The sequence below is a fragment of the Myotis daubentonii genome, chromosome 10 (genome assembly GCF_963259705.1).
Source record: "Myotis daubentonii chromosome 10, mMyoDau2.1, whole genome shotgun sequence".
NCBI lineage: Eukaryota > Metazoa > Chordata > Mammalia > Chiroptera > Vespertilionidae > Myotis > Myotis daubentonii.
Window position 1 is genome coordinate 63,130,139 of NC_081849.1, and position 27,007 is coordinate 63,157,145.

The 27,007-nt window shown below is 39.1% G+C and overlaps 1 protein-coding gene across 2 annotated transcripts; it reads right to left on the reverse strand.

Moving 5' to 3' along the window:
* Nucleotides 1–1,911: 1,911 nt before the first annotated feature.
* Nucleotides 1,912–26,981, reverse strand: SPMIP4 (sperm microtubule inner protein 4). 2 transcript variants are annotated; one of them, XM_059712593.1, is made up of 10 exons: nucleotides 26,689–26,981; nucleotides 25,939–26,096; nucleotides 20,547–20,723; nucleotides 15,975–16,043; nucleotides 13,515–13,544; nucleotides 9,135–9,316; nucleotides 7,185–7,273; nucleotides 6,299–6,473; nucleotides 5,925–6,016; nucleotides 1,912–3,097 (listed from the first exon to the last, which is right to left on the reverse strand). In XM_059712593.1, the coding sequence occupies exons 2-10, from the start codon at nucleotides 26,070–26,072 to the stop codon at nucleotides 2,276–2,278; spliced, it is 1,770 nt and encodes a 589-aa protein (XP_059568576.1). In that variant the 5' UTR covers nucleotides 26,073–26,096; nucleotides 26,689–26,981; the 3' UTR covers nucleotides 1,912–2,275. The 2 variants fall into 2 exon arrangements, with proteins under 2 accessions (XP_059568576.1, XP_059568575.1); XM_059712592.1 differs by having other exon boundaries at nucleotides 1,915–3,097; nucleotides 15,975–16,046.
* Nucleotides 26,982–27,007: the final 26 nt, after the last annotated feature.

The following is a 27,007-nucleotide window of genomic DNA, read 5'->3' on the forward strand; positions in this document are numbered from 1 at the left end:
TGAATAAAAAATCTGATGAACAGAGTAAACTGGTGAATATAATAGAACCAGGGGCATGGAAAGGGAGTGGACTGACAATTCTTGGGGGGAAAGGAGTGTGGGGGTACAGGAAGAGACTGGACAAAAATCGTACACCTATGGATGAGGACAGTGGGAGGGATAAGGGCAGGGGGTGGGGTGGGAACTGGGTGGAGGAGAGCTATGGGGGGAGAAAAAGAGGAACAACTGTAATAATCTGAACAATAAAGATTTAATTTTAAAAAAAAGAAAACTGAGGCTTAAAAGCCTATATAATAAAAGGCTAATATGCAAATAAAAAAAGTTTACTATAGTTTTCATGGACTTTTTAAAGTAAGTGAAATTATATGCATTGGTTCAATCTGTCTTAATCTGGAAACCTCCATAAATATTTTTTGAAACTATTTCATGAGCATGTGATGAGCATATTTGGAGTGTATTCTCTGTGGCCTAAATAAGATCCACTAGCCGTAACAGCCCGCAGTGGGGAGTAGGAGAGCTGAGGATGATGACTAGGACAGACTTCTGAATGAAGGCTGCACCACTGCTGCACAGATGGGTGGAGTGAATACCCATAGTCAGAGTGCAATTGTCTAGCCCTGCAACCCAGGGCAAGTGCATTCTAAACCCCCAATTCCTATACTGCAGAGTTGCATCTTCCAAAGTTTGTTCTTTGGAATTCTAGTCCAATGATGTGCTTTATGATAAAAGGGTCAAATTAGTTTGAGAAATGTGTATACTCTATCCCCTTCACCTTGGGAATTCCCAGATATGTTATATATTATAGTCTATGGAGAATCCTATCGTAGTCACATGATTTACTCTGTTGCTCCCAGTTTTCTCCAATATTATTTTACCATGTTACTTTTTGCTTCCATAATATCTAATATAACTAGTACTACAGAAAAGACTTTGGAAAATATTCCATAATATTAGCCCAGAATAATTTTAAAGAGGGTGTAACCAAATGACATGTCGGTTATGAAGCAAAAACAAAAAAGAAATCTCAATCAATGCCTCCTAGAAATTCCTTATGAACTTTCCGTGATAAACTGTCTAAAATAAACCTCTTGGCACATTAAATGAATTTTTCCTGCATCTGGGGTAGCTTAACTCCTGTGGACACCTTCCAAAAATGAGATTTGGCTTAATTAATATCAAGCCATTTGTTATGGTCTAAATGTTTGTTACCCTAAAATTCGTATGTTGACATCCTAATTCCCAAATTTATTTATGAGGACGGGGCCTTGGGAGGTGATTAGGCATGAAGGCAGAGCCCTCATGAAGGGGATTAGTGCTCTTATAAAAGAGGCTCCAGAGAGACCCTCACCCCTTCTACCATGTGAGGATACAGTGAGAACCTCACTAGACACCAGATCTTTCATCACCATGACTTTGGACTTTCCAGCCATCAGAACTGAGAAATAAGTTTGTTTATAAGCCACCTAGTATATGGTATTTTGTTATCTAGCAGGCCAAACGGACTAAGACACCATCCTTTCTTATCAGAATAAGAACTCACCAGTTATTAAATAAAGCCATTGCCAGATCTTCACAATAGAATCATTCCCCCCCCCCTGCATTCAAGAAATGGTTATGTTTCTCTACCACTTGTATAAAGGAAAAGAAACATCTAGCGTAGAATGTGTGCATACAGAGCATTTTGGGTTTCATCTTTTCTACTGACATTTTGTTCATGTTTACATGTGAAAAGAACAGGGCCTGCATACTTACTTTATGAAGGAATGTAGTTCGCAGAGTTGTCCATCCCTCAATTGACAGGGCATTTGAGTTTTGTCTTTTGTACCTAATGTTATTTTGTACAAACATTTACATAAAGAGAGAGTGTTCACCTATTTATTTTATTAGGGGAATATAATTTGTATAGACATCTGTCCGTTATTGGACAGTTGAGGGTTTTATCCCCCCAGAAATTCATTCTTTAAAAACTAATGTAAACTTTGCCATACACATTGTTTTGGGAAATTACTTGGAATATCATTTGGAAATGAGATGAAAGACTGTTAAGTTTTTCTGGTTCTAATATTTTATTGCCAAATTGTTAAACTTTTCAAGAAGTCAAAACATCACCTTTTCTGGGTTCCTCTGACCAGCTCCAAACTTAAATTCCTGAAAACATAAACCTCATTAGCAAGGTTCATGATGGCTCCTCTATAAAACAGAATCCAGTAACAAGGAAGAAATTCTATTTTCTTTTCTTGCAAGAGGCTATGTTTTGAAGGGAAAGATGAGTATCTCAATTGTAGAAATAGTAGGAATTATGGTCATAGAATTGGTGTTTCATCCCTAAATGTACCTTATTCCTAAGGTCTTTATGGTCTTCTCTAATTGATTTATGGAAACGTTTTTGTGCACCAGATTTTGAAAAAGAGTTCTTAAGCTCAAGCAGGTTGGCCTGAGTCTTGGCCCCTCCAACTTTAGGAATCCAACCCAGAAGAGATTTCGTTTCTTCATCATTTTCTGTGTTGAAGGTCAGCTGTTCTTCTGGCTTCCTTAAAAAACATCCTAGATCAAGAGCTTCTGAGTCTGGTTTATTTTGTACAGGACTAGGCGTACTAAGGTTAACAGGGTTTTGACACATAGCATGCTGGTCAAGTAAGGCAGATTTAAAGTGTTCATATTGAATGTATTGGTTGGGGTGGTAGTGAGGTACAGGTTGGGGTTTTAATGGCAGCTGTCTCCAGTACAAATCTTCTGTCTTTTTAGTATCTGTAATTTTTGGAAATGGTTGTATGTCATAACCATTAGTCATATCTTTTGTTGGGTAACCAGGTGGACATGCAAAGGTAGATAACAAACGTTGTTCTTCCTTAATCTTGTCTTCAATTTCCTGGTGTTTATGGATCATACCTGCTAGTGTGTTATCACGAAGTGCCATCAATTCTGAAGAACTGGGTATGAAGGTATGAAAATTACACAAAACTCTAGGGGTACAATCAGGACAGGGAGGTGGTCTTTGCTGGACAATAGCCTCCAGAGGACGTTGGTTCTGAATCAGTCGAGCTATTCGTCCATCCAAAGGTCTGGGGGGTTTAAAGACAGGATGGAATTTTTCTGACTGTAGTGGTGGGATAAAAAGGAGAAAAGTGATTAATTAATAAACCTGGCATTGTAAAGGATATTGCCATAAATGGCCAGTCAAAAATCATACCCATTTTCACTGCCTGAGTAAACACAGATGGGTGTAAGAGTACACATTTGACTTTTTTATATTTAAAGATACTGAAATTTGGGTCTTAATAAACATGTTTTCCTCCTCTACTAGTTTTTATTAATATGGAAAGGGTGTATTTGTACTTGGCTATTCAGAAATTCCTCTATGTAGGAACGCGTTGCTTTCACACTTTCAAAGATGTAAAATAATCGTTGGAACAAAACTGCCCATCACCAAGAGTTGATGTTGAAAGTTATGGGCAGTTATTTAAATCCCTGTTATTGGCCTTCGTTATTAGGCCAAGGCCAAGGGTGCTTAAACCTTGGTTCATTGAAAATCAGCTTTGGAGCTGGAAGAAAACGAGATTCCTAAACTTGATCCTCTGAGATTGTGATTCAGGAATCTGCTTTTTCAACTAACATCTCAGTGATGCTGAGGCTGGTGATGTGCTATGTTGCGGAAACACTGGTCTGAGAGGAATTTGTCATAACTGTCCCTGTTTTTTGAGATGTTTTATAAATATTGTGAACTCAGTCATGTCTGTAACTGCAAAAGTAGTGAGTGTATTGAAAAGCTGATTAATAGGTATATGTCTTTGGGGGGGGGGCAGGAAGAAGGAGGGGAGGAGTTGGAGGGGCATGAGGGACCTTTCTGAGATGATGGTAATTTTCAATATATATTGCTAGAGGTTTGGGTTACAGAGGTGTATGCATTTGTCAAAACCCATTGAGTGTACACTTAAGATTTGTGCATATCACTGAATGTACATTTTACCTTAAAAGAAAAAACTGCAAACAAATTGAACTGTGGTTAATGATATACATACTGAATGTTTAGAGGTAAGGTATGCTACTGTCTTCAATTTACTCTGAAGTGCATAAAAATGACAAGGATGGGTGGAGGGATGGAAATATGGATTATGTGATAAGTATAGTAAAATGCTCATGGTAGGATCGAGGAGATGGGCATATGCATATTAACTGTAAAACTGTTTAAACTTTTCTGTGTGTTTGAACATTTTTATATATTGAAGAAAAAAACTAAAAAAGAATGGATATATGATGATAATGGAATAGAGACGGCAGAGATAAAAATGAGAATGGTGAGATAGTAAAAGTAGTTTGGACTTAGGGAAAAAAATGAACTGAGGAACATACTTTTGGAACCTTCTCTGTTCATAGTTGGAAGAGTTTCCATATTACTTGTAAAAAATCTGTTGCAACCTTTAATCAGGTTTGAGTAGATACTATGAAAAAAAAAACAAGAAAAAAAAACCCCTCAAAACCCTAGCTCTTTGAAATGCTTTGTTAAATTTATCATAAAGAAAAAGTATAGCCCTAGATGGTTTGGCTTAGTGGGTAGAGCCCAGTCTGTGGACTGAAGGGTCCCGGGTTTGATTCCTGGTCAAGGGCACATGCCCGGTTGTGAGCTCCATCCCCAGTAGGGGGTGTGCAGGAGGCAGCTGATCAATGATTATCTCTCATCATTATATTTTTATCTCTCTCTCCTTTCCTTTCTGAAATCAGTAAAAAAATATTAAAAAAATAAAAAGTATAGGGTGTATCATATCCTACTCTGACAGCATCCTTTTATGAAGAAGCAGTTTTTAATACCGTTATTTTATTCTACTACAGCAAAATATTTCATACACATATTTATTACCATTAACCCATGCCTTCCTAGAGTCGTTATTTATTGTTTTACATGCTTTTATTGATTTCAGAGAGGAAGGGAAAGGGAGAGAGATAGAAACATCAATGATGATGAGAGAGAATCATTGACCGGCTGCCTCCTGCACACCCCCTACTCGGGACCCTTCAGTCTGCAGGCCGATGCTCTATCCACTGAGCCAAACCAGCTAGGGTTATATATCATCTTTTGCAGCCTTAGAGAATGCTAGTTGAAAGTGAAAAATGAAGAAAATTAAAAACCCTTCAGTGAATGACACAGCACAGTCTATGGAACTACTCTGGTGTTAATGATTTTATATCACTTTGGGAAATATTGAAGATAGTATAAAAAATGGTGTACAGGTCAGTCTAAAAGAGTTCCTATTGAAATAGCTTATAGTTGTTTTTTATGTGTTTTTCCACAGTTTACCTCTTTGAAAATATTAATTTTGTTTTAAAGACTTTGTAGTTTTAGAGGATAAAATTTAGGCCCCAAATAAAACAATAAATGAATACTATTAGGTCATTTTATTTGATTTACATACTCATAAAGGGCTTGATCATTTCTTTCAGGTCACTTCACATAATTAAGAAATATCTGATATTTACAGAGAATATACTGGCTTTTGATTGTAATTCAGCCAACACTCAATCATTGTGGATATCAGAAAGATATCTCTTCAAAAGCAGGGATAATGTACAAGATATACAAATATGCCAAGATTCACAGAATTTGAGACTCTCATTAAATTACTAGGTAAGCATTTGTAAAACAATGCCATTGTAAATTTTAGCAATAGTAACAGTATACAATGTTTTTTTAGAAAACAACCAGTTCTGTGAAGAAAAAAAGAAACCTACCTTGTTCTTCAAGAGTGAAGAAAGGTATTCAAGACAGTTTAGATCAATTCAGAATTAACTTCTAAAATGAGTTAAAATGTCCATTTTCTAGTTTACTCACCAATAGTCAAAAAGCAAATAAGAAGTGGGCAAAGCAAGAAAGAGTCCAACATGTGGATACTTTCCCCCCAAATAACTGAGAGTTGACTGCAATTACTTACAGGTTGTGGGTCAAATCCTATCTGTCCAGTTAACTCTGCTATCGCCTTTTCATGGTAATCATCCAGTTCAAGGGGGTTCATGGGCCCCACACCTTAATAGAAACATCATGTCTTATTATTTTGTTAAATGAAAAATGGCATGTAAGTGACCTTTTAGAGAAAAACTCACCCATTCCCCTTTGTAATATAATTAGAACAATAAAATGAAAACCAGCTTTACCTCCTGGTTACCTGCTAAGAGAAACTGACCACCCACCTGAATTTCTATTGGTACTTTAGATTAAGAAACGGGGAAATATTAGATGAAAGCTTATAGCAGCATTTGTCAATGATCTAATTATGTTCTTTTCACTTGTATTAAAGTGAACTCATACCTGTGAAATCATGAGTGTATGAACTGATCCAGTGGGACCGCTCAATATTTCTTTGTATGTTGGCTTCTTTTTGAGAGTTAACAGGATCCCATGAATTCAAGGAAGTGTTAGGAGCGAAGGTTTTAGGAGGCTTGGGGTAGAATACTGGCTTGTTTTTCTCAACACATTTAGGAAACTAGAATATGAGCATAAAAGATTATTACAATTGATGTCATCTAGTAGAATAAGAGCTGATTCACTATCTCAATAAACAGTGGCTATTGTTTTTATTTTATTTTATTTTTAAAATATATTTTTATTGATTTCAGAGAGGAAGGGAGGGGGGAGAGAGAAAGAAACATCAATAATGAGAGAGAATCATCTATCGGCTGCCTCCTGCACGCCCCCTATTAGAGATTGAGCCCATTACCTGGGCATGTGCGCTTGACTGGAATTGAACCTGGGACCCTTCAGTCCTCAGGCTGGTGCTCTATCCACTGAGCAAGACTGGCTAGGGCTAATTTCTTTTTGATTCTACACAAATATAATGGTTTCTACAGTAAATTGTAAATCTTGCTTAAAATCTCTCATTTACTCTATGCATATTTAGAGTTACTTAATATAGTTTAAATCATAAGAATAGAGTTGGGGGACACACAGTAAGTGAAATACAGTCCTCTTCCACCTTCTTTCAGGAGGAACCTTATTTTGCTAATTGTGGAATTGTTACAGAACTGCCCAAACTATCTGAAATCAGCTAAGAAAACGACAACAGAAAATGTGAATCCTGGTCAAACTCTCAAAGTTTTCACCCAGATAGAATATAAAAGTAATCAATCTTTTGGACTCTGAGAAACATATAAAGACATTTTTTACTTTGTTTCAAACACACATTAAAAATACTTACGTCATAATACACACCCTGACCTGGCCAAGTCAAGGCTTTCTTCTTTGAATCCATGGGAATATCAAGCAGTTCATGTCTGTAAGGATTACCTGGAATTTTCAGGGCAAGCACTGTTATCCTGAATATATAAGAACAATCTTCTAATTCACGGGATTTATGGGTGTAGTAAATAGAAACAAGACAATATGAGGTAGCGAGAATGCAGGTGCACATTTTAGCTATATAGTTACAGCTTGCTTTGACTTCTTGACCTCCTCCCCCCCTTAATACACAGCATATGGGCCACAGGGACTGAGAATGAGTCTCTAACCACAGTGCTCCCAGTGGTAGGAGGGGGAATCATACTTTACCTTTCTTTGTTAATGAAAGGAATTTTTAAGTAAATTATAAATCTTCCTGGATCCTCTTTCTAGTTTAGCAAATATAATTCTAAACTACCTGTTTTGGCTTTTCCCTGCCTAAATATCAAGAAATGTAGTACTTGATTACCAAAGAGGTATTGAAAGAGAACATCTTAAACAATACAGCTTCCTAGGTATTGGTGGAACAGTGTTCCCCTCTTATCTGCAGGGGCTATTTGAGACTGAGGATAGTACTGAACTCTCTCTATACTCTGTTTTTTCAGGCTGATAACGCAGATGCCTCTAAGTGACTAATGAATGGGTAGCACCATACAGCATGGACACACAGGACAAAGGGATGATTTATGTCAGGGTGGCACAGAGTGGGACATTGGGAGAGTTCATCACCCTACTTAATGGCATGCAGATTGAGAAGCGGAGGCACAGAAGTGAGGAAACTTTCCCATGGTCTACGGTGAGTAAGTGGCATGGCCAGAATTCAACCCCTGCAGTCTGACTCCATAGTCCGTGCTGTTAAACATTCCACTGTAATATTTCTCAAAATGTTACCCCTGTAAGGTACTGAGGTTGATAGTAATGGCAGGACCTATTCTTATGTTTGGGTTCAATTATTCATGTACAGAGGACCTGAGTTACAGGACAGTTCTTGGGTCTTACCTTCCTCACAGCCCAAATTCATTCAACAAGTATTTATCTCTGCCTACCGTGTACCTCTTCTGTCACCTTCAGTTACCTTCAGTCTTTTGCCGTAGGTTTCTTCTCTGTTTTGAGGTGTCTAGTGTGGGATAGACTTGAAGACTAGTGTATGAGTTTAGCATCCTCTATAATAAAACTAATCTGGGAAGACCCCAATGTTTGCATCTGTGATAAAATGCTCCCAGGTGTTAAAAGGAACTGAACAGCCAAAACCGGTTTGGCTCATTGGATAGAGCGTCAGCCTGGGGACTGAAGGGTCCCAGGTTTGATTCCGGTCAAGGGCATGTACCTTGGTTGCGGGCACATCCCCAGTGGGAGATGTGCAGGAGGCAGCTGATGGGTGTTTCTCTCTCATTGATGTTTCTGGCTCTCTCTCTCTCTCCCTTCCTCTCTGTAAAAAATCAATAAAAATATATTTTTTAAAAAAGGAACTGAACAAACTGCTCCCGTCACTTTCTGAGTCCTGTTTCAATGAGGGTCTTTCACTTTCATCATGGCTGCTACATCCATAATGCTCTGAACCCACCACTATTCCCTGTGCTGATGACCTGAAGATGGAATTTTAAAAAGCTAAACCATAGGAGAGAGCAAAAAGGAAATAAAAACAAAATATAAGTAGACTAAAAACAACCAATTCTACAATGTTTCTGATTCTGCCATGGGAGGTTCTGTATAAAGAAGAAAAGCTAAGGGCATCTGCAGAGATTCTGATTTAATTGGTCTGTGGCGAGGCCCCAGCTGATTCTGAAGTGCAGCCACAGTTGAGAACAACTTTCTGATGGTCGTACTTTTGTGACTTGAATCCTTTGCCCTTCTTTCTTTAATTTTATTATTGAATAAACTCCAGATATAAGAAAAATTAACAGTGTTCTGATTTTAAATTACATTTTACCTTTTGTCTTCAAAATCAGTGTATCATAAGGCTTCGTTGGCACAGTTGGAGGAAATGGCTGTTGGCCTCGGGCGTTAATGCCAGTGTAGCGATCCTTAGGTGATGTAAAGGTTGGGAACATGGCACCGCGACAGATGTGTGTGTGGTAGGGATGTTCAACTGGATACGGGGAGCAGATTTCACTGAGATTTAGTTGAGCAAACAAAACAAAACAGAATAGAAGTGCAGTTTTAAAAAATTAATCACTAAATATTTATTGGAACCTTCTTTATGGCAGGTACTGTACCATCCCAAGATTGCAGGTTCAATCCCGAGTCAGGGCACATACGAGAATCAACCAGTGGTTGCATAAATAGGTGGAACAATGAATCGATGTTTCTCTCTCTCTCCTTCCCTCAAGTCAGTCAATCAATCAGTCAATCAATAAATAAAGTATTTTTGTAAGACAAAAAATCTGGACTCCAGGCAAAAGTCATTTAGGAGGCCAGTCAGCTCTTTTTTTGTTTGTAAAGGAATTAGGTTTTCTTGCCCTTGTCACAAACTCTCTCACCTGAACATATTTTTGAATTGGGTATAGAATTATTTTATTGCTGATCATTAAAAACTTTTCCAGTTTACTTACTTTGCTTAAAAAGTGCCACATCAACTACTACACAGGACACAAGGTTGCCAACTCTAATGATATGCGAAGAGAATCAGGGCATTCCTAAATTCCAAATGACTGACATTCCTGAGTCATGACAATTAGTGTAGTAACTGCTCTTTTAATGAAGCAATACTGACTATTTCATTTTATATACTACACATTTGTTATAAATAAATATTTCCAGTATCCAATTCAGTGGATTCCATAGTAAACTGATTCCCCTTAAATTAATTTCCTCTTTAAAGTCTACTTGAAAATAAGCATTTATAGTTTGAGCAAACTGTGTGAATAAAGTAGGAATGAACACATCCGTGCTCATGGGGAGTGTCCAATCTACTTGAATCAGGAAAGGATGGTGTTTACTGTGGTCTGGTAGAAAGCCCATGTTCTGGCTGGCTGGTGTAGCACAGTGGTCGGGCGTCGACCTATGAACCAGGAGGTCACTGTTCGATTCCTGGTCAGGATATGTGCCCAGGTTGTGGGCTCGATCCCCAGCTTGTAGAAGGCAGTTGATTGATGATTTTCTCTCTCATCATTGGCCTATCTGTCTATCTATCTATCTATCTATCTATCTATCTATCTATCTATCTATCTAATCTATCTCTCCCTCTCTGCAATCAATACAAATTTATTTTTTAAAAAGTAGAAATTACTCATTTTTAGAAAATAAGTTTTAAGGGCCAAGAACATGTTAAATTACAACAAAAGAACTTCATGAATTCCATAAACCATTTCTGGGGAGTGGTCTCCTTGATAGGAAGTAAATTTGCAAAATGTGTGTGTAGTTCTCAGAATCTTCTGGTTTTGTCTGTGGCCAGGATTTTGGCTTCATGAAGAAGGGGTAAAAGGTGGGAGTTAGGAAGGCAGGGTAGAAATTTTTTCCCCTTTAGATTCTAGAAATGTGTATTTCCTAGCAAATAGTATTAAGTTATATCTAGTAATGATTCAGGAAGATGTTATTTATTCTAAGACCTGAAAACTATGGACTCTGTGTGCTGTGAGTCTATGTATGTTATGAGATTTCATTCAATATATTGCAAAGGTTATATTTGTTTGTTAAAAAACATATTGCAAAATTATACCTTCCACTAAATTTTCAGGTTTTATCCTACTCAGGTTTTGAATACAACGGTATTAAATGACCAGAATGTATTTTTATTCCTTTAAGGAATGAAATATTATGCAGAAAATATTATGTTCCTGGTTATATGAAATGGTTTATAAAGGTTACTTTCATTTTGTGTCCTGAGTCCCTAAGTAGAGAAGAAATGATAAGGCAGAACATCATTTACTTAACGTCACAGGCATTTAAATAAAGGAATCTGGTTTGTGTACATCGTTCAGTTAGAGGCATGGGCTGCTGAGCTAGATTTACCAAGATGTCTAACAAGATGATAGCAGCTCTTTCCTGGGGATGTTTGAGGACCATGTCAAAGGAAGAGACTTTGGAATTTATCAGGCTACAAGCAGACAGGTGATCTGAGAAAAAGAACCCAACAAAAAGGGCTTTGCTTTTTATATTTCTATTAAGAGAATTTGGAAAGTCCAAAACAAAGGTCTTCACATAGTTGTGTTTTTTAAAACCCTCAAACAACTAAGATTTAAAAAATGTTTTTGCCTTTTTGTTGCTGTTGTTAATCTTCACCCAAGGATATTTTTTCCATTGATTTTTAGAGAGTGGAAGGGAGAGGGAGAGGCAGAGAGAAACATCGATATGAGAGAGAGACATTGATTGGTTGCCTCCTGCATGCACCTCACCAGGTCTGGGAAACCTGCAACCAAGGTATGTGCCCTTGATTAGAATCGAACCTGGGACCCTTTAGTCCATGGGCTGATGCTCTCTCCACTGCACCAAATTGGCTAAGGATAAAATTTAATAGCCTTTTGAGCAGATCTTACCCTGTAACACAATTTTAAAATGTTATCTTATTATTTTCAGTTAAGACTGACAGGGACTTTAGTAGCATCAAGCACACCTAGTGTTTAGATCCTGTTTTCTAATACCATTTTCCCATAGAAGGAACTGGGCTCCTTGGCACAATGGCTAACTCTAGGACTGGAGGAGGAAATATATGAGTGTGTAGCGTCCTATACTGCCAGAAAGTAAGGAACCGTTCAAAGGAAAATAAAACCCTCACAACAGTAAGTGATATAGTACTAAACAAACAAACAAACAAACATGTCAGAAGGACACCACACGGATGGGTATGTGGATATAGGAGCCAACTGAGAGAGCTCCCAGTGGTCAACCTGAGTAACAGAACAAGTAAAGTAGTACAGGGTTACTATTAAAGTACCAAAGTACAACATGAGTATCCTTGAGTCCATATTGATATAAGCGGATCATAAATAAATAAATGGGGTAGAACAATGCCAGTAAGTTATGTAAGTACGTTTTCCTCAAGGAGGGGGAGCATAATTCTAGATCTCTAAGTGCAGGCTGTCTAGAATGCCTTTCTTCTGAAGAGTACAGTATGGAAAGGGGAGAAAACAAGAGTAACTGTACAGTGGGGAAACCTGGTAAACATTACCTCAACTAGGTAATCAAGGTCAACATCAACAGTGGTAAGTTATGTTGATAGCATGTACTCTTTTAAATAATTAAAAAAATTTCAAATAGCGCCAGTCAATGAAAGAAAAATACCACTTGATCTCATTTATGGATAATTAAGACCATTATAAACTGATGAACAAAAATAGAGACAGAGGCAGAGCAGCATCGAACAGACTGTCAAACTACAGCGGGAAGGCCGGGGAGGGTGGGAAGAGATCAACCGAAGGACTTGTATGCATGCATATAAGCATAACCAATGGACACAAGACACTGGGGGGTAGGGGAGGCCAGGGGATGGTCAAGGGAAAAAAAAAAGGAGACCTATGTAATGCTCTTTGTAATACTTTAAGCAATAAAAAAAATTTAAAAAAAATTTCAAATAGCATGTACTCTTGATAAGTTGTGATAAAAATGGCACTTTACCTCTTCCATCCCCAGACACATTAGCTGAGTCCAATCATGAGAAAAACACCAGACAAATCCCAACTTGGGGACATTCTGCAAAGCATGTGACCTGTAATCCTCAAAAGTGTGTAGACCATAAAAAAAAAGGAAACTGTGAAATGGTCACAGCCAAAAGGAACCTAAGGAACTAGGGAGGCTACCAAATTCTTGGATGGGATCCAGGAACACAAAAAGGACCTTAGGGGAAAAACTGAGGAAATCTGAGTAAAGTATGGACTTTATATTTGGCTCATTCATTGTGACACATGTACCATACTATGGAAGATGCTAATAATAGGAGAAACTGGGTGTGAGGTATATAGGAACTCTACTGTTTCCCAATAATTTTGTAAATATAAAACTGTACTAAAAAAGTTTGTTAAAAAAAAAGATTAGCAGGGCATATAATTGGGAGAAATCAATGATACTCTAACTTTGGACCTGTGTCAGCCTCTCCCACATTCACGAAAAGTCTCATGTGTCCCCACACTAAGACCTTTGAATCGCCAATACAATTTTTCCTTGATTAGAACAGAGAAGGCCCTGGCTGGGTATCTCAAATGGTTAGAGCATCATCCCACTATGCCAGGGTTGCGGGTTTGATCCCTGGGCAGGGCACATACAAGAAGCAACCAATGAGTGCATAAATAAGTGGAACAAGAAATCAATGTTCCTCTAGAATCAATACATTAAAAAAACAAAAGAACAGGGAAGGGAAATACAAGTGTATACTTACCCTACTGCTGAATTAGGTGGTTTGGGCAACCTAGAATAAAAACAGGAAACGAATCCTAATTTATATTAAGGACTTTTTAAAGCTTACATTTCTATTAGAAACTTGCTTAAGAATAAAGAAGTATCCAATTTTCCAGCTATAGTGTCTTTTATATAATATTGACTTTATAATATCCTGATTGACTTTCTGGAACAATGAATAGCTGACCAGAGAGATATGATGTCATCCTATCTCAGTTGTCTATTGATCATTTTTTTACCATTCTGATTACTCTAATTTCAGTCCTACTAAACACCCGTTGTGCATTTCTTATCTGCAGTGCAGGTAGGATTGCTACTTGTCATGATAACAGAGCTCTGTTCTTACTGACCTTCACCCTCATAGTCAAGCGGTAGCAAGTGCTCTGAGGCAGCCTGCCAGCGTGCATGTGGTACAATTACACGACCTAAAGTGACCTGAGTACTGTGTGTGCTTTGTCCTTTTGCCCAGGATTGCTGATCTCTCCACTGACAGAGAGGCTAGAACAAAACTGAACAAGGTACTTGAAGGTACGCCTTTTCTGAATCAGTTCATCTGAAGTTTGTGTATTTCCTAAATATGCTGAGCCCTGTGTGCCAAGAAGTCATACTGCAGCCGCGGAACAAAGTCCACACTAGGCAAAGATTGTCATCCACTTTCATTGGGTTCTAACAATTAGTTTCTAACTATACAAATATTTCTAAATATTTCAGGTGTAAAAAATGAGCAGAATGTTAATCAGTTGATAGTAAAGATCAGTAAAATTGAGTATACTCTTTTAATTTTTTATGTTTTTCTATTTAGGAAATGGTATATTAGCCATATAATTTTATTAGCCTAGTGTATTTATAATATACATGATTCATATGAGCTATAACATGTTTATGCCCTCCTTTTTTTGGACTCTAAGTTTGTGGGTTTGGAACTTAAAAAAAAAAACATACATGTCTTGTCTTCCGGTTATATTTCTGGTTGAGTTAGGGAACAGGGGGCAATGAATATAACAATTGAAGGGATCTAGAGTTAGTAGATTGGCTATTATTTGTGAAACATTGTCAGCATCTAAAAATTTTCTCATGTGACACATTTAGTGATGACATTGACAAATATGTGCCTAAAATTGATTTGATTCAAAATGGAAATTTTTTTTAAAAGAAAAAGGAAAGCTTCTAAAGACAATTCTCAAAGTTTGAAAATAAAGTGAGTGAGCCCTAGCTGGTTTTGCTCAGTGGATAGAGCATCGGCCTGGGGACTGAAGGGTCCGGGTTCAATTTTGGTCACGGGCACATGCCCAGGTTGCAGGCTTGATCCCCAGTAGGGGGCATGCAGGAGGCCGCCAATCAGTGATTCTCTCTCATCATTGATGTTTCTCTCCTTCTCCCTTCCTCTCTGAAATCAATAGAAATATATTTAAAAAAGAAAGAATAAAATGAATGAAAAGAAAATATGCTCAGAGACACCAATTCCTTGACCTGAACCAGTCATACTCTTACCTACTTTTCAAAGTTAACTAATCCCAAAGGGATAAACAGGGCCTACTAACCACAAATATCATGTCTTTTTGGCTCCCTCTTGTGGCTAAACTCTATATTAACTTCTTACTCAGAAATAAATTCCTAATTTGTTAAAGGCAAAGAAGGGATATTTTCAGTTACTTCATTATTGTCAGTGTTTTATTTTTATCTGAAAATTAAAAAGTATGATTTTGTATTGTATATCACCAACTATTTCAAAGAGTAAAAAATAATTACCATGTATTCCTTATCCAAAAGAGATTTAGGGAATAGTCTTTTTAAGAGTTGTTTGTAGATTATAATAATGAATGTCTCATAAAATTCCAATTTAAATTTTTGTCGATGGCACTTAACATTTTCTGTGAGCCTTTAAAGAAATGTAAATATTCGATTGAGTAACCAGGTCAAAAGCAGGGAAATGGACCAAAGTGACCTATTTAAATCCCTTCGAAAATTATAATCTAATTTGTATTTCCTACTTTTTCCTCACTTGTTTAAATATTAGAATCAGTGAGTTTAGGATTATTTGTTTTATTTTTGTCATTTGTTTGGTCTTGGTTTCTATTATTAATGATCTCTATAAAAAAAGGAACACTTGTATTTTCTAAAAGTTCCCATTTTGGTTTTTTAAAAAACATTTCTCATATAACTCATTTTCACTTAAAAAATGTTATTTGGCCTTGCTGGTGTGGCTCAATGGTTGAGTGATGACCTCTGAGCCAGGAGGTCAGGGTTTGATTCTCTGTCAGGGCACATGACCCGGTTGCGGGCTCCATCCCCAGCAGGGCGTGTGCAAGAGGCAGCTGATCATTGTTCCTCTATCATTCATGTTTCTATTTCTTCCTCCCTCTCCCTTCATCTATGAATTCAATACAAATATAAAAAATGTTATTTGATCTCACATAAGAAAAAGAAACCCCAAACTTACAAAGAATCATTTCCATAGATGTCACTTTTTTTGTTCTGTGTCAAATAATAGAACTGTTCAATAGGAAGCCTTCTGAAAAGAAAGAAAAAATTAAATTGAACACTTTTTCAAATTAACACAGTGTAACAGTGAGACAGGAAAAGGCAAATAGCAAATAGACTAATACAACCATGTGTATTGGGAAATTCAGTATATGAAAAGGTGGCATTTTATTGTATTATTTTATTTTTTAATCTTCACCTGAGGACATGCTTAGAGAGAGAGAACATTGATGTGAGAAACATTGATCGGTTGCCTCCCATATACACTCCAAGTGGGGACTGAACCCACAGCCCAGGTATGTGCCCTGATCAGGAATCGAACCAGCAACCTTTTGGTACACAGGCAGATGCTCAACCAACTGAGCAACCTGGGCTGGGCAAAATGGAGGCATTTTATATCAGTGGAGGAGGATTTACTTTCAATATACAATGCAGGAAAAATTCAATAGCTATTTGGAAAAAAATAGATTTATATTTCATACTACTCTCAAAGATAGTTTCAGATGGATTAAAAATCTAAAGAACTAGGAACTACATACAATTATTAAAATATACAAGAATGCATTTTTTTCTTGGTGATAGGAAAAACATTTTAAATAATATTTTTATTTTAATAAAAGTAACAAAAGTAAATACAATAACATCAAATGAAAAACGTGAAGTCAGGACAGCATAAAAAGTTCTAATAAAACAGATTGGAGCCCTGGCTGGTGTGCCCTGAGAGGTCACCAGTTCAATTCCCTGTCAGGGCACATGCCTGGGTTGCAGGCTCCATCCCTGGTAGGGGGCATGCAGGAGGCAGCTGAGCAATGTTTCTCTCTTTTTCCCTCTTCCGTCCTCTCTCTCTAAAAATCAATAAAAACATATTTAAAATACAAAACAAAACATAGATTGGAAGAAATACTTGCAATAAAGATATGTAAAGGATTAATATCCAGAACATAAAGAACTAATAAAATCTATAGCTAAAAGACAAACTATAAAAATGGAGAAAAAATAAGAACAGAAAAGGAAATGTAATGGCTATACCTAAGAAAAAATTTCTCAACCTAATTAGAGAAACGCTTTCTGATAACCAAGATACTATTTAGATGGGCAAAAATTATAGTTTGATACTATAATACAGCGGGGCAAGAGTGTGGAGAAATGGATACTTTTAGCTACTACCGAGAGAATATAAAGCACTTGGGCTCTATCTACTAAAATTAAAAATATTTATATATTGTGACCCAAAACTTCCACTTCAGATTTTCCCTAGAGAAACGTTTCTGTACAAACATATTCATTACTTATAGTTAATGCAAAAAAAAAATAATATTACGAGAATGGCTAAGTAATCTATGATGTATCCATGTTGTGGAACACTGAGAAATTAAAAAGAATGAGATTGATCTGTATTTATAATCTCTAGATTATATAGAGATAAAAAGAACTAACTTGCCTAATACTATATATCAAATGTATCCACATCCTATATAGTAAAAGGGTAATATGCAAATTGACCCTAACAGCAGAATGACTGGGAATGACTCGTCACTATGACACACACTGACCACCAGGGGGCAGACGCTCAATGCAGGAGCTGCCCTCTGGTGGTCAGTCACTCTCACATGGGAGGAGCTCTGCTCAGCCACAAGCCAGGCTGATGGCTGACAGTACAGTGGTCGTGGTGGGAGCCTCTGCCTCCTCAGCAGCGCTAAGGATATCCAACTGCAGCTTAGGCCTGCTCCACGCTGGCAAGTGGACATCCCCCGAGGGCTCCCGGGCTGCCAAAGGGATGTCTGATTGCCATCTTAGGCCCAATCCCCCCAGGGAGCGGGCCTAAGCCAGCAGGTGGTCATCCCCTGAGGGGTCCCAGACTGCGAGAGGGCACACACCGGGCTGAGGGAACCCCTCCCCGAATGCACAAATTTTTGTGCACTGGGCCTCTAGTATAAAATAATACCATATATTTTCAATGGGTGCCCATATAATTCTGTAAACTAAAGGTGTGAAAGGAGATACAGGGTAGTGGTGACTGCAATTCTCTCCAGGAAAGAGACTGGGATTGGTGGAGTGGGCCTTTTAGATTTTTAAAAAAGATTTTTTTTTTTCCAGAGCAGTTTTAGGTTCACAGCAGAGTTGAGAGGACGTTTTTAGAGCAGGCATCCTGTCTTTGGGGAAACTACTTATTGGTAATTGGTTCAGAGCACGTGCCACACTCTTTAGGACAACACTCAGCCATAACTGAATAGTATTTCACACTACTCAAAAAGATAACTTCTGATGGTTAAAAATCAAAGGAATTGAGAGAAATACATACAAATATTAAAATAAAATAGACAAGAATGTATTTTTTTTCTTTATTTTTTTTTCTTGGTGGTAGGAAAAACGTTTTAGATACGATTTTTCTTTTAAAAGTCAAAAACATCGATTAGTTGTCTCCCACATGTACCCTGACTGGGGATCAAACCCACAACCTGGGCCTGTGCCCTGAGCAGGAATTGAACCCGTGACCCTTCAGTGTATGGGAGGAAGCACCAACTAGCCACACCTGCCAGAGAGGCAAGGGTTGAATTTAAAAGGTGCAATGGTCTTACCAGATTTGCAGAATGGTAGAATAGCCTATTGAAGATTCGGTTATGGCTGAGTGTTGTCCTGGAGTGTGGCACATGCACTGAACTACTGACAAATAGTTTCCCCCAACGACAGAATGCCTGGCCTAAAAAGCACAGGGTGTAAGCGGGAGACTGCCTCTGACTGTTTTCTTCCTGTTACACTGGAGAACTAACTTTTACTTCCTGCACGCCCCTGGGGCTATGCTGGTCTAGAGGTCGAGAGAGCAGTGCTTCCATCAAGAGAACACAACAACAGTCCCATTGAACTGGAAGTTGAAGGGATGATGAGGTAATTGGGGCTCCTTTTGACTCTGGAGAAAACAGGCAAGAAAGGACTGTACCAAGTAGGCTGGGATGATTGATCCTTAACATCAAGGACAAGAGGACTGCTGCTATACAACGAATGGGGGAAAGGAGTATTTCTGGAACACCTCCTAGCATTGCTTCCAGTGGCATAGAATTAATGGAATACTGTAGCAGCCTCTCACTAAGAGCTTAGATCTCTCAGGAACAGAATTTGGGGTTGTGCCATCAGGTAATGAACTACCAGCTCATGTACTGGCCGAGGGCAAGGGAACTTGGAATGGGTAGTGGAGGAAGGAAATTATAACATAAGAGCCTCATGCCAACTGTAGAAATAAGGTCTAGTCCAGGGGTGGGCAAACTTTTTGACTCGAGGGCCACAATGGGCTCTTAAACTGGACCGGAGGGCCGGAACAAAAGCATGGATGGAGTGTTTGTGTGAACTAATATAAATTCAAAGTAAACATCATTACATAAAAGGGTACGGTCTTTTTTTTCAATAGTTTTATTCATTTCAAACGGGCCGGATCCAGCCCGCGGGCCGTAGTTTGCCCACGGCTGGTCTAGTCACATCCCATATTTTCTTCCTTGTTGTGTCCTATATACTTTTATACATTAACTGATTTTTACTTTTCCTTATTATTTCATATAGGGTGTGCTGGTGATAGGTTTATTAAGTGCAGACATGTGGACTATCGTGACAAGATTATGACCGAACTAGACAGGAGTGAACGTACACAGAGATCCTAGACTTGGAGCTGGATGCAGGAACTGATGAGACGCTGGGTCTTCCCCTTTGAGGAGGTGAGCCATTTTCATCTGTCTGCTTTTTACTGCTTTACTTAGGCTTTGAAACGGTCATTGGCTGCCACATGTTCCTGTTGTTACTGTTTCTCTCTCTAGCTTTGACTTGTCTTTCCTAATTTCTTTTAACTGCTTTAGAACAACAAGCTAGTTAGCTAGATTAGTAAACTAGGTAACCAAGATTGCTAGAGAAAGCAGGAGTAGGTAAGCTGTGTGTGAAAGTTTGATGGATTTTATTTTTAATAAATTTCATAATTTTTAGCAAATAATTCATTTGACATTATATTTACTGCTCAGATTTATCTTTGCTTTCTCTTCAGTTTTAACCGGTTTTACATAAAGTTACTGAGTGACTTTAAGATTTATAAATTATTAGATATTTTAATAACTGAAAACAATGCCCAATAGATTCTAATAACTACAGATTCATGAACAAATTAGAAATCAAAAGTTCCAAAAATTCAAGAACATCTGTACACATTAGGCCAGCTATTTGCTCAAGCAAAAACATTTTTAATTAAATCTCTCAGGATATTCCCATTTAGTTTTAGATAAAATGAGATTAGCAAGGGAATTAAATAAATAATCAAAATTTCTGATAACAACACTTGAACATCTCTAAGGACAGCAGACATCCATAAACACAGATTTTTTTTTTTTTTACTGACTTCACAATTAGATATTATATAATTAGTTTTTCCATCTGTGTCTTCTTATAAATAGTCAAAGAAATAAGTCTGGGGGCAGATTTAAATTAGAAAGGACTCACAATAGAAATAAAAATGAAAAATAAATACCCCTGTGTGAAAGGCAGAAAGATTACTTACCTTGGCCAGGTATCTCCACCATATCCATAGTGCTGATGTCCCTTGCCCATGGCATGGAGGGGGTCACATTTTGGCCTGTGTTCCTCAGGGAGTGAAATGGGTATCATCCCACCATATTCCTTGTCAGCACCCCATGGAAGCCTGCATTGTTGGAGCGACTCCTTCAATTCCTGATACCTGTGAAGAAAGAGAGACTTTTAAGATAGCTTCAGTATGGAATACTATGGTCTGAATGTTTGTGTCCCCCCAAATTTTCATGTTGAAATCCTAATGCCCACTGTGATGATATCAAGGAGGTGGGGCCTTTAGGAGGTGGCTAGTCATGAAGGCGAAGCCCTCATGAATGGGAGGGACTAACACTCTTACAGAAGAGACCCAGAGAGCTGGCTAGCTTTGCCACCAGGCGGAGATACAGCAGGAAGGTGCCAGTGATGAGCCGGGGAGAGGGCTCTCACCAGAACATGAGCCTGCCGGTGCCACGACCCTAGACTTCCAGCCTCCAGAACTGCAAGAAATACGTTTGCTGTTTACGAGTTACCCAGCTACCTGGTCTGTGCTAGCTGGTTAGAGCTGCCCAAACGGCCAAGACAAACAACTAAAATTCCTACAGCTTCAAAACTGTTTTTAGGTTATATTTTCAGATTACAGAATTCTCAGTGCTGGGTAGATGATGATAGAGACTGGTTATTTAGGCATCACTGGACTGCTGAGGGAAGGAGGTTAAATTCCTGAGGGCTTATAGATTATCTGTAGTTGTTTTTTTTTCAATAATAGTTGTAGTATGTATGCTTACATCTTTTAAAAGTTCTTATTGAGCTATAACTCACATGCCACATAACTCATCCATTTAAAGCGTACAATTAAGTTGTTTTTAGTATACTCACAAATATGTCACTTTCCAGAATTTTGAACATTACATTCCAATCTTGGGAGGCTTAATTTAGCCAGCAGTGATCATTGGAAGGCATGATTAAAGGAAAGCTCAGAACAAAGATACTTGAAGTTTTAGTTGGCAGAGTGCTAATAGTCAAAAAAATATTTAGTAATCAGAAAGCAATGGAATGAATCCAGAAACAAAATGGGAACGTATAATGGAATCTGAAGCAATTGTCAAGGCACTTCCTTAATTAATATGTTTGTCTCCCTAATGAACAAGACAACTTGCTAGAGCAAGCATGTCAGACTCGCGGCCCGTGGGCTGCATGTGGCCCACAGTGAATACCTTTGCGGCCCAGCCAACATAGCGGTATGTAAGAAACGTTTCAATAAAAATTTCATAACTTAATTTTTACAATATCCTGTTGTACATAATTATTTATAACGAACTACAACGTTTGTTAATGACTGATTACTATAATCCTGTTGCATTCATTTCCCTTACGTGCCATACATGCAGGCACACTATTTCTCTCCACTAATACCAGCAGTGAATATTTTAGCAGCTGATTGCCACGTCATTAGTCTTGTACTGATTTGTTTGGTGTGTGCAACAGGAAATGTTTCACTTTCGGAGAACAAGAAAAATAGGTTTATTTGTGTTACACTTATTAACTTGCACAGTTATTCAGTGTCTGGGAAATTAATGTTCAAGAAAAAATGTTAATTTTTATTAAAATGTTCAATTATTTTATGTTAACGATTACTCATTTATTTCAGCTCTTTGTATTCAGTATGTCTCCATCAAAATAAACGTATGTTTCTATGAAAATTGAAGCTTTTGTGTTTTTGCGGCCCACATAAACTTAAACCTTGTTTATTTGGCCCGTGTTAGCCTTTGAGTTTGACATGCTTGTGCTAGAGATCAGAAGATGTCAACCGAATGGAAAAAGGATATAGACATCTGTGATTCTTAATAGCTGTACCTGTCATTCTTAAATTTTCAATGGAAGAAATACAAAAGAATACCATCAATTTATTAATATTTTAAAAAGCAATCAACTGAGTATATATACAGGGTGAGGCAAAAGCAAACCAGCTTCTTCTTGTATTATTATTATTTATTGTAGTATTTTCCATACAAATAACTATAAGCCTACTTTTGCCCTACCCTGTATTAATGACTACTGTAATTGCTTCAAAATTTACTAGTGAAGAATGTAACTGAAGAATAAAGATTAAGTTGCCCTAAGACAATGGGTGAGCCAGAACCATAATCCTGATTGTCTTACTGTTTTCAGGCCTTCCATTAGCCCAATGGTTCTCAAAATAAGCTGGAAAACTCTTACAATGCAGATTCCCTAGACCCACCTCAAACTTACTGAGCTAGAACATCTACAGAGTGCGCCCAGGAATCTGCATTTTTAGAAAGCTTCTCAGGTGATTTTGATGTACCCTGTCTGTATACCATTGGGTAACAATGGTGCTAGACTGCGTTACCTATTCTGGAAAGAAAGAAAAAAGTAGGCTGATGTGAGGAAATAATTTTGCACTGCTGTTAAAATTACCAACTGAGTTCAAAATACATTATGATATTAAAAAGAAGACATCCCCTTAAGCACATCCATGTTTAGAAAATTAAGCTGCTGAGAGCTAACATGTGCTAGGACTCATGTTCATCCTTACCATTATGAAGGGTAATTTCTAGAAGCTAGGAGCTTTTCGTTTTGTTTTGCTTTTGAGATTTGAGTTGGGAGTTATTGACCCTTAACCTGGTCTGAAGAAATAAGCCTCAGCATTGATAGAACAGAGGTACCAATCAATGTTCTCTTGATGACACTTTCCAGAGCAGTTCCAAATGACAACCTGGAGAGAAAAGCCAACTTCTCATTCTGTAAGCTGCCTGGCTGATTCTTGAGAGGGAGTTAACAGGAGGGGTTCTGAAAATATATGATCATCCTGACTTTCCCACTTAGGGACCATGAAAGGAAAGAAGTCCATGGAGTAAAAGAGAAAGCAGGTTTTAGTAATCAGAAGCCAGGAACATGTTTATACCTAGGACATGTGTTTACTTTATAGTCAGTTAACAAAAAGCAATTACTTTCTTAAAGATGCTTTTCTTACATCTCATGCCAGTTAAAGGGTTTTGGAGTCAATTATAAATCAACCATAAGATCATTTAGCTAGAAGGGATCAAAATTTCAGTGAAAAGCCTTAGAGTACTTTTGAGGGGATAAAGATCAATCAGATATGGCAGACCTAAATTCCTACTCCGAAACCTTTTGGCCAAGTATAAAACCTCACAATGCTGCTTTTAAGCCAACTGCTCATCCCCAGATCACACATGATCTGCTAACGGTTCTCCCTGACTCAGGGGAAGTCTGCCTAACCGGATGGCCCTTGGAGCCGAGAGGAACTTTGGGCTGACAACCGCTTTTTGGAATCAGGTTAAAACTAGAAAAGACGGTACAACAGGGACTGATTCAGGAGAAGTGACCTGAGCCCTCTCTCCACAAATATGACAATATTCCTTTTCATGTAGTGAAAATAGTTTACAAAAAACACATTGAATATGATCTTTAAAAAAAGGAAGAGAACCCATGTTGCGATGTCAACGGTGGTCATTTCTAGATAAAGAACAGAGGTATTCTGTACAAAGGAAGTACTAATTTTTCTTTCTGTCAAACAATGGGAAATTTGTTTTCTTTATGGATTTCCATGGTTTCTAAAGTATTCATAAGGAAGGTGTTAGTTTTATAATTAGGAAAAAAGCCTTCTTTTTGCTTTTCATATAAAGAGCATGTTTACAGACTGGAACAGATCTATGCAAGATCAAGATGGTGAAAGCTGAGATGGAAGAAGAAAGAAGAGTCAAGTCTGTGGAGAGCCAGTGTTTAGTCTGACAAAGAGAACTCTTCTAGGGCCAAAAGATCTTCACATTCTTGAAGGGCTGCTATCATGGAGATGACTGATTTTTCTTATTTTGCATGGCTTCAGAGGGAAGAACCAGGATCAGCAGGTGGAAATTAAGAGGGGGAATTTTCTCAGTAGGAAGAAAATTATCTACTAATCAGAAACATTCCAAATGGACTTCCTGTGAGGTAGTGATGTTCCAGACTTGCTGTCTGATTTCTTTTTTTTTAAAATATATTTTTATTGATTTTTTACAGAGAGGAAGGGAGAGGGATAGAGAGTTAGAAACATCGATGAGAGAGAAGCATCAATCCAGCTGCCTCCTGCACACCCCCTACTGGGGATGTGCCTGCAACCAAGGTAAATGCCCCTGACCGGAATCGAACCTGGGACCCTTCAGTCGGCAGGCCGATGCTCTATCCAGTGAGCCAAACCGGCTAGGGCCTGGCTGATTTCTTAATGAAATAATTCTTAAATGAAGAGGTCTTAAAGAAATAATTCTAAATGAAATGAAATTAAAAAATAAAAAACAAAACAAAGAAACATAACAACCACACAGGTTAGTTTTTCACCCATCCAAGTGTGAAATTCCCCCACCCCCTCAAAATGATTCAAGTAAATATAATGCACAAAAGCTGGCACTAAGATCTTGGAGAATTTGTTTTACCTATTACTTCATACATAACATGGGAACAGTAATAGTACTATCTTTTAGGGTTGTTGTGAGGATTAAAAGAATCCTATATAATAAAAGCATAATATGCTCAGTGTCTGGTCGACCGGTCGCCCGTTCAAGGGTAATATGCTAATGATATGCTAAGGCCACTCAACCGCTTGCTATGATGTGCACTGACCACCAAGGGTCAGATGCTTCGACTGGTAGGTTAGCTTGCTGCTGGGGTTTGGCCTATAGGGACTGAGTGAGAGATGGGCCAGACATGCCCTAGAGCCCTCCCACTGTCTCTCCCTGGCCCCAATTGTGCACTGGTGGGGTCCCTTGACCTGGCCTGTGCCCTCTCACAATCCGGGATCCCCTTGGGGGATGTCAGAGAGCTGGTTTCGGCCCAATCCTGCAGGCCAGGCGAGGGACCCCAGTGGTACATGAATTTGTGCACTGGGCCTCTAGTTATCACATAAAAAGCATTTGGTAGAGTACCCACACATAGTAATGACTCATTATACAGTAAATGCAATTTTAATCATAATCCGCAGTTATTGTGTTACAGGAAATTTGGTAAAGCAAAAATTTAGATGCAACTATGAACAAGATCCTGGGAGTATTTTTAACCCGATCGTTTTATAGAATAAAATTGTTTGAAACAGATTAATTTTCAAATGAAGGAACCAATCATCCTAGAGTTTTACAATGAAATGGGTGAATTTGATGTCTACCTTTTAAAAATACACACCCACTTACTTTTTATCAAGTTCCTACCAGATGTGAGCACTTTCAAGTTTAGGTAATTGTCATGTTATGCTTTCCCAATCATGTGATAAACAGAAGAGCCCATAACCATAAGTGTTGTTTTTTTTCTCTTACATATACAAACACATTAAAACCCTTTAATAAGAAAGGGTTTGCTTTCTCTAGTTTTTGTTGTACCTGTCCTCCGAGGCGGTTGGGCGAGGAGTTGCTTGCAGCGGAGTGTGCACCTCGTTGGAGTAAAAGGTGTCTGACAGGAGGTCAGCTCCTTCGCGCTCCCTGCAGCAGCAGGGCCGGTGGCGGATCACCTCCATGCTTCCTGGCTAAAAAGGCACAGTCTGGAAAAGAGGAGGAGGGCACACTCGACTTGGCAGCGCGGGACTCGGTCGCTGTCACAGGGACCCGCCCTCAGGGCAGGCAGCAAACAGGCTTTGCTAAAGTGTCCATCCAACGCGGCAGAGGAGCCAGGGGCTTCCTTCCTCCCGACAGCCCCTCCGTGGGCCCTGCGGTGGCACATCAATCATTACTATGGGGCTGAATTTCAACGGGAACAGATCCGCAAAGGGGAAGATGTTCCCGAGTAGTGTGAACGCCTGTAGGTCCGCCCTACAAGGGCTCCACTTCGCGGACATGGGCTGACATTCAGTTCTGGCCTCACATTCAGCCGTACACGTTCAGCAAAACTTAGCTGATCAACGCGCCCCCCATGGTCCCCCCAATGGAGCAGGGAGACTCATTATTCAGCAGATCAACAGCGGTGCTTCCGAAGACTTCGGGTGTCCTGAGCGAGGGGAGCCCTTTGCAGAGCGGGACCCCAAAGGGTGAGAACCCCACCCCGCCCTCGGGCTTGGAGGGGGACCCCCAGGAGCGCCCAGGCCGCGCCCCCGGCCACCAGCGCCCCGCCGAGCGCAGCCTCGGGTTCGGACGCACCTGGGACATCAGCCTCCCCGTCCCTCCCCAAGGCTGGCGGGCCTCGCGGGGCGTGGAATTCCGCCGTGGCCCGCACCTGCGGCCCCGGGGAGCTCGCGGGCAGGTGCGGGAGCGGGAGAGGGACTGAGCGGGCCGGGGGCGGGGTCGGGGCGCCTGTGACGGCGGCCGTGACCGCGGCACTAGGTAACGCATTCTTGCGGGTGGCGGGCGGCTCGTCCCGGTTTGGCCGGAGGCCGGCCTCGGAGCTCCGGGACCTGGAGAAGCGGAAGCGGAACCGGAAGTGAGGAGAGAGGGCCGGCAGCCCAGTCCAGAGTTGATC